At 40.0% G+C, this 14,928-nt stretch overlaps 1 protein-coding gene across 1 annotated transcript in view; it reads right to left on the bottom strand.

The window, feature by feature from the left end:
- The window catches only part of LOC311298341 (piezo-type mechanosensitive ion channel component 2), a 92,709-nt gene that overhangs the window by 14,126 nt on the left and 63,655 nt on the right, over positions 1–14,928 (bottom strand). The window contains 7 exon segments of the mRNA XM_084421168.1: positions 57–204; positions 7,358–7,487; positions 8,387–8,588; positions 9,327–9,515; positions 11,614–11,872; positions 13,409–13,624; positions 13,765–13,884. Of these exon segments, the coding sequence (XP_084277294.1) occupies positions 57–204; positions 7,358–7,487; positions 8,387–8,588; positions 9,327–9,515; positions 11,614–11,872; positions 13,409–13,624; positions 13,765–13,884 (1,264 nt within the window).

Below are 14,928 nucleotides of genomic sequence, written 5' to 3' on the forward strand. Positions count from 1 at the left end.
AATTGAAGCGTGACTAAAAATGATTGTAGGATTGTGAGAGCACTTCTAATACTTACTCCAAAAGCCCAATATCCAAATATAATGACGATGAAGTTCACCACATCTATCAGAAACATCAGCGCATACACATCACACACAGGGCTGTACTCGGGGTGAATGATGTCATAGAAGAATTGCCTTATCGGTAAGTATATGTGTAGAGCACTGAAAAGAAAAGAAAAGAAAAGAAAAGAAAAAAGTTTTGAATGAGCAGGAGTATTATTATTGCATTGTTTTAATATAGCAGTATTCCACAGAAATATCTTTCTAAAATGTTGTTATTTGGAAGTACAGAATAGACATAAATCGACCCAGATCACATCCAGTCCAGTCAACAAGACAATTGTGAAAACAAGCGATTGGTGAGCATATGTGCCGTGACTGAGCAACAGAGGGGATTCTGTTTCAGTGTTCCTGACCGCGAGAGACAGTGCTTGGCACTAGATATTCATTAGCTGGATAGAACACATACAAAATTACTCACTGACGTAAGCCAAAGTTATGATGTACATAAGTTGCAGTGACTCTTCTCAGCCTGTCTCTTTCTTGTTTCATAGAGGTCATGTCAGGTAGATAGTTCACATAGTACTTTATTTAATTTTGTTGCACTGTTGTTTAACAGCATACTGATTGTTCAGCTGACAAAAAGTCTTTCCGGAAAACATTCAGTAGACACAAAATCAACACTTTTAAAAGTTTTGAGTTGTGAAAATACAGAATATTCCATTGTAGAGACTGTACGTCTATCCCTCACAGCCTCGTTTTCATTTGCATTAAATTCAATATGACGTCTAACCTGACTAAGGTAGATGTCCCAGGCCATGGTCTTAGGCCAATCATTTTTATTTATATAGCACTTTACAAAATGCACATCGTTTCAAAATAACTTTACAGAAAATGTCTAGGTTACTAATATAACCCCTATTCCCTGAAGGAGGGAACAGTGACATTAACGCTAGTGACTGGCGAATTGGGATCTCGCCTCAGATCCCAATCACCTTCGATTGGTAACAGAACAAGCCAATGCACATTGGTGAGTGAGATTTGCATCTCAAGCCGATCCCACGCTTCCGGGTATATAAGGTAGCGTGTGAATACTCACTTTAAGTGAGGTACAGGAGTTGTGGCGATGGGCGTTAACATCTCCGTTCCCTCCTTCAGGTACCCACAAATACTAGACCTGGCATCAGATGCCTCCGCCATATCTGACTGCCGAGGATGCTGGAGGAACTCCTCCAGGGTTCACTGGCCAGGTAACTCACCTGTGGAGCAAAATAAGTGCTCTTATCCCATCATCACAGGGGAATGGCGCAGCAAGCAAGACACCAAGCCATCTTTCCAGCATATCACCTAATTGTAGACAAAACATGGGAAGACACAGGCTCCACTCAGAGATTGTAGAATCTTGCAAATGTGTTCGGTGTTGCCCAGCCCGCAGCTCTGCAGATGTCTGCCAAAGAGGCTCCGAGCGCCAACACCCAGAAAGAAGCAACACTCATACTGAGTAAGCTCTCACTCCCAGGGGGCACGGTTCGTCTTGGGATTGGTACGCTAAGATGATGGTGTTCAATATCCAGTGGGCCAGTCTCTGTTTGAAGACTATTACTGGCCTCCATAGCAGACAAAGAGCTGTTGTGAGGTTCTGAAGCTTTGCGTGTGGTCCATGTACAAACGCAAAGCGTGAACAGGATATAGCAACACATGGGATGGGTCTGCCTCCATCAGGGGCAGTGCTTGCAGGTTCACCACCTGGTCCCTGAAAGGAGTGGTGGAACTTTGGGCACGTAACCAGGCCAGGGTCTCAGGATGAGAGTAAACCAGCCCGATTCCATGCACGCTTCGTCAACCGAGAATGCTTTCAGGTCCCCCACCCTCTTAATGGATGTGAGAGCAGTCAGGAGTGCTGTCTTAAGAGACAGGATCTCAATCTCTACTGACTGCAAGGGCTCAAAGGGTGCTCTCCGTAAGGCTGTCAGGACCAAGGAGAGGTCCCAAGAGGGGATGAGGCATGACCGAGGAGGATTCAACCTCCTGGCTCCTCTCAAGAACCTGATGATCAAGTCGTGTTTCCCCAGAGACTTACCATCTACTGCATTGTGGTGTGTGGAAATAGTGGCAAAATACACTTTCAGGGTGAAGGGAGACAGCCTTCGCTCCTACCCTTCTTGAAGGAATAATGATGACAGGGCATCTACAGGGATGATGACAGGGCATCTACAGGGGTCTTCCCTGTAGGAAGAACACCAATCAACAAAGAGGTTCCACTTCAAAGCGTAAACACACCTCGTAGAGGGGGCTCTAGCTGAAGTGATAGTGTCAACTACTGCTGGAGGTAGGTAACTTAAAGGGGAAATGAAGCAGTCAATCAAGTTTACATGATTTACAAGATGGATTTCCACTATAATCAACAATTATATAAGAAACATGACAAATGTAAACATAAAAGAAAAAAGAAAAACCATTATATCTTTCGTGGCCAGGGTACCACCATTGTGCAGTATTCTAACATGTGACGTCAGGGAGGTTGGCTGGCTTTAATAAACCTGGCTGAATGTAGGAATATCCCGACATCAAACTGTCTACACCACGGTGTTTTGACCGAGAACAACTAACGTACAGCGTACAGTCATTATTAGCTAACAGCTGTAAGCATGAACTAGATAACGCTAACTTAGTGTTTAGCTAACTTAGTGAAGTTTATTAGTACCAGACAAAAAGACGACGTCTAACGTTGTATGTTAACAAACTGCACATGGAAACATTGTTCGCGATGTCTGCCATCATATTCTCCACGTCCCATCCAGAGACCACACGTGGAGGTACCAGAAGTAGAAGGTACGTGGGTGGCAGGTGGTACCTCATCCCTGAGAAAGCAGGTCCTTCCTTAGGGGAATCCGTAAGGGAGAGGGTGTCGAGAAGAGCATGAGTCCTGGGTACCAGGTTTGGGTGGGCCAGTAAGGCACAACCTACAAGACCTGCTCCTCGTCCTTCCTGACCTTGCAGTGTCTGTGCGAGCAGGCTCACTGGGGGAAACGCATACTCACGTAGGCCCTGGAGCCAGCTGTGTGCCAGTGTATCCATGCCGAGGGTCACTTCGGTCAGGGAATAGAACAACTGGCAGTGGGTTGACTCCAAGGTTGCAAACAGGTTTACCTGAACGACCCCCAAGCGTTCCAAAATCAACTGGACTGTCCGGGGGTGGAGTCTCCACTCTTCCCTGGATGTACATCGTGAGAGCTCGTCGGCTGCACAACTGATGACCTGAGGCTGCATGACCTGAGTCGCTTCTGACTCCATAGGAGTCAGAAAGAGATGGCGGGCGAGTTGTGACATACGACTGGAGCGTAAACCACCCTGGCAGTTGATGTAAGCAACAGTCGAAGTGTTGTCTGTCTGGACCAGCACATTGTTTCCCCACAGCATTGGCAGAAACCGGCGCAGGGCAAGGTGTACTGATAGCAACTCAGGGTGATTGATATGCCATTGCAGGTGGGGTCCTGTCCAGGAGCCCGAGGTTGCATGCCCGTCGCATACAGCACCACAGCACATGCTGGAGGCATCTGTTGAGACAACAACATGCCTGGACACTGGCGACAGACCAGAGTGATTTCCTCTCATTGTGTGCCACGGTGCTATGCTCATCTTTGGACCTGGTCGTGAAGCCAGCGCTGAAGCGGTCTCATATGAAGCAATCAGAGTGGCGCGACTGCGGCTACGGATGCCAAATGCCCCGGGAGCCTCTGAAATAGCGGCTGTCCCACTCTTCAGCACTTCGTTTGTGAGGCGGGCCATCATGTCGACCGAGTCCAACTCCATACCAAGAAAAGAGATTCTCTGCACAGGGGAGAGTTTGCTCTCTTCCCAGTTGACGCGAAGCCCCAAACGGCTGAGGTGCACAAGCACCATGTCCCTGTGTTCGTATAACTGATCTTGTGACTGGGCCAGTATGAGCCAGTCGTCTAGATAGTTGAAGATCCCAAAGCCTGCCTCCTTCAACGGAATGAGGGCGGCCTCCGCTATCAACAGACGTGCCTAGGGTGGGGTCACATAATCTGATCCTTATTAGCTAATGTTTGGCACCATCACGTCAGATTTTTCTTTCTTCAGTAAACAGTTTCTTAGCCAAGTGGAATAATTCCCCTTTTGAGTGGCAACCATGGCCTTTACGAAGAGTTTTCCTCCTTGCATGCAGGCTAACATTGGTGATGATATGCATAATATATGTGTTGCCTGTTTGGTTCACAAGTTCATCAGTGTGGCCGGCAGCTTCGAAGGTGTAGCACATGTTGGTTTAACCATTAGGGGTTATCAAACGCGCCGGTGTGTTTTGCTGGTTTTTCTTCACATAGTAGCACAATAGACTTGAATTACTGCGTCATATATGGTCATACAGAAAAAAGAAATATGAAAAAAGAATCTGTAAGATGTCTACTTTTGTATGTGTCCACTTACAATCAAATCAAAACATTGTGCTTTTGTAAAATAAAGAACATAAACAGGATGTGCTTTCTGCCTGTCCGTCTCCGTGAACTTTTTATCTGGAGCACGTCTCTAAACTAAAACAAAACTCAGCGAATACTTGTCACACAGACATGAGCAATATATCTTTATAAACATTAAAGTGTGTAATTTTATATTATCTAATTCAAAACAAAAACAAATATTCTCTGTTTAAGTAATCTGTATAAAACCAACAAGATGTCCAGTTGCTAAAGCACGTGCTCATTAGCTCTAATGTGAGCACTTATGTGACCGCGCAAAATAAATTCACATGCATATCATCCACGTGAAGGAACGCGAACCTGTAAATGCCCTCATTACCTCAAAAACAAAGCACCAAACTTCATCATTCCTCTGCTTTTCATCGAGTTTGGAAGACACGCTGTGAGCTTACATTGGATTTACCTCGGAAGAAGAATGCAATTTGAAGATAAGAACGATTTTAAGGTAAGAAATGTATTCTGAATTATATTAGTTAGAGTGTTATCGTTGCATAAACTTCACATTGTAATTGAACTGTTGCTAGACTAAAATGTATGAAATCGACGCAAACATGTTGAAAAATTAACTATAGACAGGTAGGCAACCTTTAAATGCTAAATAAATATAAATGTATGACACGAGAATGTTTTTATGCTCTTTAATATAAAACATAGCATGATATAAAAGTAGGCTAGTATGAGTGTATGTTTTAACTCAAATCTCATTTCATAACGTCTGAAAACACTTGAAGTAACATTTGAAAATCCATATTTTCTGTCTAGTGTAGTGTACTGAAGTGTTCCTTTTTAATGATTTATAGTTAATAACAATAATAATCATTTTTACTTTTTCAGAAAACTATTTTTGGGCAGAAGCAAGCCTGAATTTCTTCCAAAAAAAATAGTTTTCTGTAATGTAAAAATAATAATAATAATTGTTATTATTTTATGCAGCCCTACAAGTACATGCCTACAAGGCACAATCAACCTGGTGTTCATTATATATATATATATATATATATATATATATATATACACTCACCTAAAGGATTATTAGGAACACCTGTTCAATTTCTCATTGAAAAGGGAAAAACATCCAGTATGCGGCAGTCCTGTGGGCAAAAATGACTTGTTGATGCTAGAGGTCAGAGGAGAATGGGCCGATTGATTCAAGCTGATAGAAGAGCAACTTTGACTGAAATAACCACTTGTTACAACCGAGGTATGCAGCAAAGCATTTGTGAAGCCACAACACGCACAACCTTGAGGCGGATGGGCTACAACAGCAGAAGACCCAACCGGGTACCACTCATCTCCACTACAAATAGGAAAAAGAGGCTACAATTTGCACGAGCTCACCAAAATTGGACAGTTGAAGACTGGAAAAATGTTGCCTGGTCTGATGAGTCTCGATTTCTGTTGAGACATTCAGATGGTAGAGTCAGAATTTGGCGTAAACAGAATGAGAACATGGATCCATCATGCCTTGTTACCACTGTGCAGGCTGGTGGTGGTGGTGTAATGGTGTGGGGGATGTTTTCTTGGCACACTTTAGGCCCCTTAGTGCCAATTGGGCATCGTTTAAATGCCACGGCCTACCTGAGCATTGTTTCTGACCATGTCCATCCCTTTATGACCACCATGTACCCATCCTCTGATGGCTACTTCCAGCAGGATAATGCACCATGTCACAAAGCTCAAATCATTTCAAATTGGTTTCTTGAACATGACAATGAGTTCACTGTACTAAAATGCCCCCCACAGTCACCAGATCTCAACCCAATAGAGCATCTTTGGGATGTGGTGGAACGGGAGCTTCGTGCCCTGGATGTGCATCCCCCAAATCTCCATCAACTGCAAGATGCTATCCTATCAATATGGGCCAACATTTCTAAAGAATGCTTTCAGCACCTTGTTGAATCAATGCCACGTAGAATTAAGGCAGTTCTGAAGGCGAAAGGGGGTCAAACACAGTATTAGTATGGTGTTCCTAATAATCCTTTAGGTGAGTGTATATATATATATATATATATATATATATATATGTATATATATAGTGAATTTTAAATCGTAATATTAAATATTATTCTTATATCAGCCTGTTTCTCAGCTTTTGTTTTTTTCCAGAAGCCACCGATGAGTCCTGCTGACTTAAACATTCACACGAGACTCCGTACATGAACATGGTAAAATGAAAAAGCAAACTGCTTGGAAATGAAAGGTATGTTAAATGGTAACTGTTTTAGGAATGGTACAAAGGTGTGTGACTGTTCGAGCCTCTCTGTTAAGATTGTGCTCAATAATGTGGCTTTTTGATCTTTGTTGTCACAGTCCCACCTGATAGGGCCATTATGGGAGGGTCTTTGTCTTTCTCAGGTGTGAAATACATCAATAATCATGATGATTCACGCTTAAAGCTTTCCTACAAAAAACATGTCTTACAAATTTTGTGGGCAGGATTGTGCTGCCTACGAATGGGCAGGATGATTTTCACTTAGTTTTGAAGCACAAATTCTAGGCTACGTGATACAATTTTCAAAAGCCTTGTGAACAAGTAATCAATGTGGGTTATATGGCCTTATTTCAGTGACTGACATTATTTTTTTTATTTTTTTTTCACAAACCATGCGTAAACATCATTTTCTCAAAACTACAAACTTTTATGTACATGCTGTTTTACGTACAGTTCTTTATCACCCAGAATACGAGAGAAAGTGAACAGAGGCTGAGTGCTGCTGTGTATACAGTATATTCATCATCAGCATGGTCTGCATCACTGAGTGACAAAGTATATACAAATGTTAAATTGAACATTTGTCATGCTACTTATCTCTTACAGCTCTATGACAGCAGCTTTGGCCTCCAGCATTCGGTCATTCATATACTTTTTCATTCGCTCCTTTCTGCTTAGCGGCACATTCCTCTGCTGCTTCTTCTGTGAATGCCTTTTCCTGCTATGGCTCTCATCTGATGATATAATATTTAAAAAAGGATATTAACACAGATATATAAATACTTGTGTATGATATCATACAACAGTAGACATGAACAAAACAAAGAGAGAACAAACTGGCCTGTGCAAAATTTGTCATTGTGTATATACATGTATTTTTTAATGTACTGTATATGCGTTATCTGTGTGTGTGTGTGTGTGTGTGTGTATCAATGGCGTACGGTCCATATAAGCTGCAAATGCTCTGTATTCCCATGCCATTTATATATCTGCCAAACGACGGTAATTTTCTTCAAATCTGCCACTCACTGATAGTTCCGGGTATGCGGATCCTCAGCAGCTTTGCCACATACGCTCTGTTATGTATCGTCATCACTGTCACGCGTTCTCATTGGTTTGCTGGCATATAGGGGATTTAATGCACAAGGTAAGCTGTCCGCGGATCACTCGCCCAAGAGCAAAAATGTGCTGCTGATGCCAGATCTTGATCAACGAAAATCATATTGTGTTTGATACAAGACTAACTAGACTAAATCAAGTGAAAAAAGGTCTTATCAGAAACTATTTTCATAGTATTTTATTTTCTCCATAGGGACATTTATTTTTAACGAAAACTTACTGTTATAGACAGACCTTCTGTAAGCAGACCTATCCGAGGCTGTTAATCGTAGTCTATGCGTTTGTTAAAGTCATCAATTTGAATTATTTCAACTTATTTTTTATAAGAATAATTATATTTCTGTAGGCTACATACATTTATTCTAATGATATTTTACTTATATATATATACTTTATATATATATACTTATATATATATACTTATATACTTATATATATATACTTATATATATATATTTATTTTATTTTATTTTATTTATTTATTTTCATATGGATTTCCATATGGAGATCTTACCCTGTCCTTCAGGACTCTCTGCTCTCTGTCTCCGAAGGAAATAAGTGAATGAAGCCTGAAGAGGAATGAAGGGAATTCGTCTGCTTGTGTTTTCTTCTCGTCGTCTCGATCCTCCAGTCATCTTGTTTTTCTCTGTTTTCCTCTTTAGCTTCTTAAAGAAGTCTGGCATCTCCACCTCCTTGTTATCCCATAAACCATGACTCTGAAGGCACCAAAACAAAGGCACAAAAATCTCACTGGCTCTGTTATAAAACCTCCTGAACCACAAAACCAGGCATCATAGGCACACTCCTGATGCAAAGACTGTGTTACGATTGGTGGTTGAAGCAGAGACGAAACTGGATGTAACCCTAAACTTAAGCAATAGTGTTAACAAAAGCAAAAGTGAGTTAAAAACACATACTCATACTGCTCCACGTTGTAAGTATAATGCTGTACCAGGTGAGCTAGAAAACAAGTTTCCTATGTCAGAAAAGCCACTGATTACATGATGCAAACGTCAAAATGTATTAGTTTCATGCACTACGGTAAAAGTTTTTTGAGGTCATAATACAGTATTGTGCAAGAAAATGTGCAAAAATTAATTTCTAATATTTATAAATTGATAATCTGCCTCTGTAATCATAAAAGGTATTCAAGTAGTCAGTAGTTTTACAGCCCCTAGTATTCATTTCAGCTGGAAACTGCATTGAATTGTACGTACAGGTACGGCTTGGAAGTTTTGCAGAAATGTAGGTAGGGCCGCACATTTTTCCAATGGGTTTAGGTTAAGGAAAAATGTTGGTTATAAACAGTTAAAATTAATTAAATAATGAAAAATATTGATAAAACATTTATAATTAAAAAAGGAATATTTTACCAAATTTAATGTATCCTTGCAATAAAACATACAGATCATAAACTGGAATGTCTTTTGTAGATTTCTGGGAAGGTGAAGTACCTTAAGGATGGAGCGATGGAAGAACAGAGCAATTAACTGGATGAGGTCTACCAGGACGTAGCCATCTTTCTTCTCAACTCCAACTATGTTGGGTAATGCGAATGGACGCTCCGCATTAATGCCACGATATGCTGATGTAGTCCATGGGAAGAAGCCAAACTGGAAAAAGTACTTCACCACAACTGTGAGCTGAGTGGAGAGAGATGAAGAAAGGGGAAAAAAGATGGGAGCTTTGAACATTTCAGGTCTATGTTCTCTGCTCCAGTGTTTCTGCTGGTGTTACCTGTAAAGCTTTTGTGTTTCTTTTGTGTTTATCTGTTATGGTTTATTTTGAGGATCATTGTCTTTAATTTAAAAGAGCTTTCAGATGCAGACTGGAATTTAAAACAAAGGCAGCTGCCTTGTTGCCTCACTACAAGTAACAGATTTCCAAAGCAGCATAACCTCATGTTTAATGATCTAATTAGCTTTAGTCATAACGAAGCGGATATTTAAGGACTACAACACTTCGCTAGAAATGTAAGTGGAAAATGATCCTACAACCTCTGGGCACCAGTCTTCATACATGGATTACTGAGTGATCTGAATCACACCACGATCCTGGATCTCCAAGTTGCTGTCAAAACAGCAGGTCCATAAACTCATACAGGCTTATTTATTTAAAATGAACATTAGATCGCACCCTTGGAGAGTGGCGAATAATAACTAGATACATATCAGTAACATGTATGACAGCTACAGCTGCAATAAAAATAGTCTAATAGATTTCAGCTAAATTTTACATGAAACTAAAACAATTCTGTCATAATACCAGTGATCAGATACAAAGTTCTGAGTCTCCGGCCCATGAGGGCAGAGATACAACCAAGTTTTGAGTTCAGATTTCATGCTCTGAGTCTAAACCTTGTGAGGCAGCAACAGAGATGACCATGTTCTGAGTCTCCAGCCTGTGAGGAAAGAGACATTAACAAAAACTATGTTCAGAGTCTTCGTCCAACAAGACAATAACAGATGCAGCACGTCCTGTGTCTCCATGCCAAAAAGACAAAAGCAGACTGTCCAAGTTCTCAATCTCTGGCCCAGAGAGGTTTCCTAACTGTGGTTTCCTAATGTCAAAATAAAAGGACAAAGTGACTGCTATCAAATGTTTCATATTATTTAGGAAGAGTGGCTTCAGTTATGGGGTATGGAGGCGCCTTGTTGGACAGCGTGCCTGTGTTGACCAGGGCGTTTCTGCTGGGTTTGCATTCGTATGTTGGTTCTGTTGATCCTGCTTGAAATGTTCCTGAGGAATAATTCTGGCCTTCTGAGAGCAGCCGGGTTCAGAAAAGGAAAATATTGTGGTGGAGTATGATGCGGATTAAATAGAGCTCAAAGATTCACCCCACTGACTGGAATACTCGTAAGTATTGTTAGCTCCCTTCGCCACATACTGGATGAGCTGCAAGCCAATGTGAGTTTCATGCACATAGAAACATTCACATGATGGTGGTCACCAAAACTTGTCTGGATGACTCAACTGATGACAACAGTTTACAGATTGAGGGCTTTGGATCACCCATCTGAATGAACAGAGAGAATCTCACAACAGGGAAAAAATGAGGTGTGTGTTTATAGGACATTTTGTGCAGCACAGCAATAGTTATTGAACTCTGTATGTCCTTTTTTATCTTCCACGTGAGTTTCATAAACTGTTTTTTTTTTTTTATTGTTGCATACACCCTCATGTTAAACTTGACGGAAACAGTGATATAATATTCTACATTAGCTGGGCACTATGGCCTGGTTTCACAGACATGGTTTAGATTAAGCCTTAGGTCATTTAGGACATTTAAGTAGCTTTTATAAATGTGCCTTAGAAAAGTCTGGGACTAGGCTTAAGCCTTGTCTCTGAAACCGTGAAGTATGCTGTTTCTGCGACACTAGAGGTGCCTAGCAGAATTACAAAAAAAAAAGCATATTTTCAGACAACCTTGAAAATACTCCAAATATATTGAAACAGTTCAAGGCCACATGTCCGGCAGTGTATGTGGTAAAACGCTGAATCACTGAATGTCTGAAGTGGACTATTTTGTTCAATAAAGAATGCTCAAAGTTACTGGTGCTCCTTTCCATACATTCTTTGCACCCTTGTTTTCAGTTGATGCCCCTTGGGTGGTGTTTACAGTAAGAGCAATTAGGTGCTTCACGAATCATTATAAATCTACTAGGCTGTTGTTGTGGCCTAATGATTATGGCTTCGTCAATGATTTTTAACATCAGCTGCAGTGGTTGGAGAGATGCTGACCTGAGTGTAGATGATAGCTGTCATCCAGAAGCGCTTGGTTGGCCGTGGCACTGACAGCATGGCCCACAGGAAGATGAGGATGGGCAGGAAGAGTGTTAGCAGAGAGGCGGACACCATGTGATTTAAGATAATCACAAAGTAACAGAACATCTCCGACTGAGACTCCATCAAATTGTAGAGAGCAAAGATGAGACGCACACCACACGGTAATGAAGAGTAGAATTTCTCAGACTCCTCAATCTCTGGAATATCAAATATTCTGTATAAAGGAAGTGAAAACAGAGAAATTAGAAAACGGCCTTCTGAAAACCACCATATCGTCGCTGTCGGGCGGAATCCTCGTATCTCCAAAACCATTATTTTTCAGGAAATTAAAAAAACTGCATATTTTTTGAGTTATTGAACATTGTATCATTAAAGTTGGTATTATAACTTATATTGCTATCATATACTGTTGTATACCAACATTAACACAACATTTCCCCAAAATCATGTTTAATCGGAGATACGAGCTTTATGACTTGGGAGCGGGGAGATACGAGGTTACGCTGTCATCGATTAGAATGGTACGGACACGCGATGAGCCTTTTGACAAGAGATAAGGCTTTAGATACATTTTAAAACAATGCACACGTATAATAAGCCTAGTAATAATAAGCCTATAATACGTAGACATTTAAAATACATCAATAACTGATATCATAGTTTAACACAGATAAAATCAGAGTTAAGGCTTGCTTTACGTGTTGCTCGACGAGGATTTCTTATCGTTGCGACGTTCAATCCTGAGGAGACAAAATGCCGCGTAAGCTCCCGCCGCGGAGTGAAGAAGAGGTGGAGTTACGAGGATTCTCAGACAGTTTAAGTGTCCAATGGAGTTACGAGATTTGCTCTCAAGCTATTTTCAACACTTTAGATTGGTTAATAATTTGTAAAAATAACAGAACCACGTGGGGACTGACCAATAGCATCGATTTGTGAAAAAATATGAAATTGACCAAATTTGGACATACGAGGTTTCCGCCCGACAGCGACGATATATAAAATGTGTGTCTGGTGTGTGTTTGTGAACTGATGCAGTGTTTCCCAACCTTGTCCTGAGTAACCGCAGCACTGCACATTATGAGGTGCACTCTTGTCATAAATTTATCTATTACTGTTCCTACATAATTTGTGACAAAAAAACAGTGCTAAAATATCTATTTAGGAGTCCTAAACCTTTCCAACGATATATAGTTTGTCATGATTAGATTAGGATTTAATTATGTAGATGCCAGGGACTATTTTACTGGCGGAAGGATGAAATTGATTGATTTTACTTTACAAAAGTAACATATTAATACATATTTTTTCCGCTTTACTATTTTAGCTGTCATAATAGGTCACCCAAAAATGAAAACTCTTTCATCTTTGGGTGAACTATTCATTTTAAGGAGCACACACACGAGCAGGGTATTAAAAGAAGCTGCCTGGCAGTCAAACAGCACATAGATAGTCAAGTAAGTATTTTTAACTGTATAAAATCTAGTATAGTCAAGAACATTGGTGCCTTCGTTATTTTAAACATCACAAGATATAATGTTCAAAAAGGTGAAATGTTGTAAAATATTAGTGGAGCCGATTCATCTGAAAGTATCTTACAGGACCAGATCCAAGAACAACCCATTGACCCTTACTGATAAAGTCCAACTGTGTGTTGGTATATGTGTTGGTTTCACTTTTTTACCTATGATATTTGCAGTGATGTCTCCAATCATGTTGTGCGTGTGTGTGTGTGTGTGTGCGTGTGTCTCACTTGTTAAGCAGCAATTCGCTGGCAGTAAGTGCTCTGGTCTCTTGATTGAGCATTCTGGACTCTTGGATCTCTTCCTTTTGTCCCTCATGCAGATGATTCAGTTCGGGAAATTCTGGCAGCACAATGTTAGGTGTATTTTCTTCATTTGTCCATTCATCTGTTATCTTTTCAAATCCTTCATCATGATCCTTCAGCTCTTCGTTGTAATCAGGATTTCTTATGAGGAATAAATTAATCAACAACAGAAATTACACACTCTTGTGTAAGTGCGTGCTAACAGAGAGTTATTGTACAAGGCACAGAAAGTGGTTATTTTGTTGTGTTAGACAGTGAAAAAAGAAGAAACTGATGTTTACTGGGACAGGACATCTCCACTGTTGCAGTTCTGGACAGCATCCAGTTGTGTAAGATCCAGGGCATCCAAGTCTTCTTGAGTTGGCTGGCGTGTAACTAGAAGAGTGTCATCAGTCTGGCAGCTGAAAAACATACACAGGTAAATTCAACATGATACAGAGTTCGCAAACCATTTAATTTTCATAATTCATATTTCAGAGAGACATTTTACCTTCTAGACACTTATGCTCTACTAATTTGTCATCACGGCTGATAGCTGATGGATGTGTAAAACTTGAGGTATTACACCTAAACAAAATCTCATGGGATCTTCAATTTTTGTGATATCAACTTCAGATTTGGAACACAACTTGGTTAGATATATTGGTTTGATTTTATAGTAAAAATAAATTGTAAAATATATATTGTATGTAAAATAAAAAATGTAAGTACATTATATTTGATTTATTGTAAATTTAAACTTCCATAACTTTTTCATAATGTAATTTTTTGAAGTGCCTTCACTTCAGTAATAATCTGCTGAGTGTTTTCTTTACCAAACTTAGGTCTATATTCCAAAGCATTCTTGAATTACTACCATATAAGTTTGAATAGTGCATTTTAATGTCCATTCTCAAAAAGGGGGGTGACAGTTAAGGGCTTAAAAGTATGATCTATAGTCGTGTTTAAGTTAAGTTTTAAGTTATATTGTGGTTATTATTTATTTATATTTTCCTTCGTAATTGAGACTGTGGAATGTAGGTTTTCAGTGGTAACAGACAGACTGGTTTTACCTATATGCTGTAAATAAAGGTTATTCTCTCTCTCTCTCTCTCTCTCTCTCTCTCTCTCTCTCTCTCTCTCTCTCTCTCTCTCTCTCTCACCAGTGATTTCAAACCGTGTTTTTGAGACTGCCTTTGGTTCATTGCAGTTTTAAGCAGCTTTAGCTTCCATTTGTTGTGTTAAGGCAAAGTCCAATCATCATAAAGCTTGGCTTGCATTGACATGGTTGGCTTACTTTATACAGTATGGTGGGTAACTTAATATGTTGTTTTAATCAGGTAAGCCAGAATAATACATATAAATTGATTTTATTAAATGTTTTATGTAGTTGTTTTTGTTTTACCAGTTAATTACACCATAGGATTGTACCTCCTGTTTGTTTTCTACTTCAGTATATTCATCCT

Source organism: Rutilus rutilus (genome assembly GCF_951802725.1).
Source record: "Rutilus rutilus genome assembly, chromosome: 10".
Taxonomy (NCBI): domain Eukaryota; kingdom Metazoa; phylum Chordata; class Actinopteri; order Cypriniformes; family Leuciscidae; genus Rutilus; species Rutilus rutilus.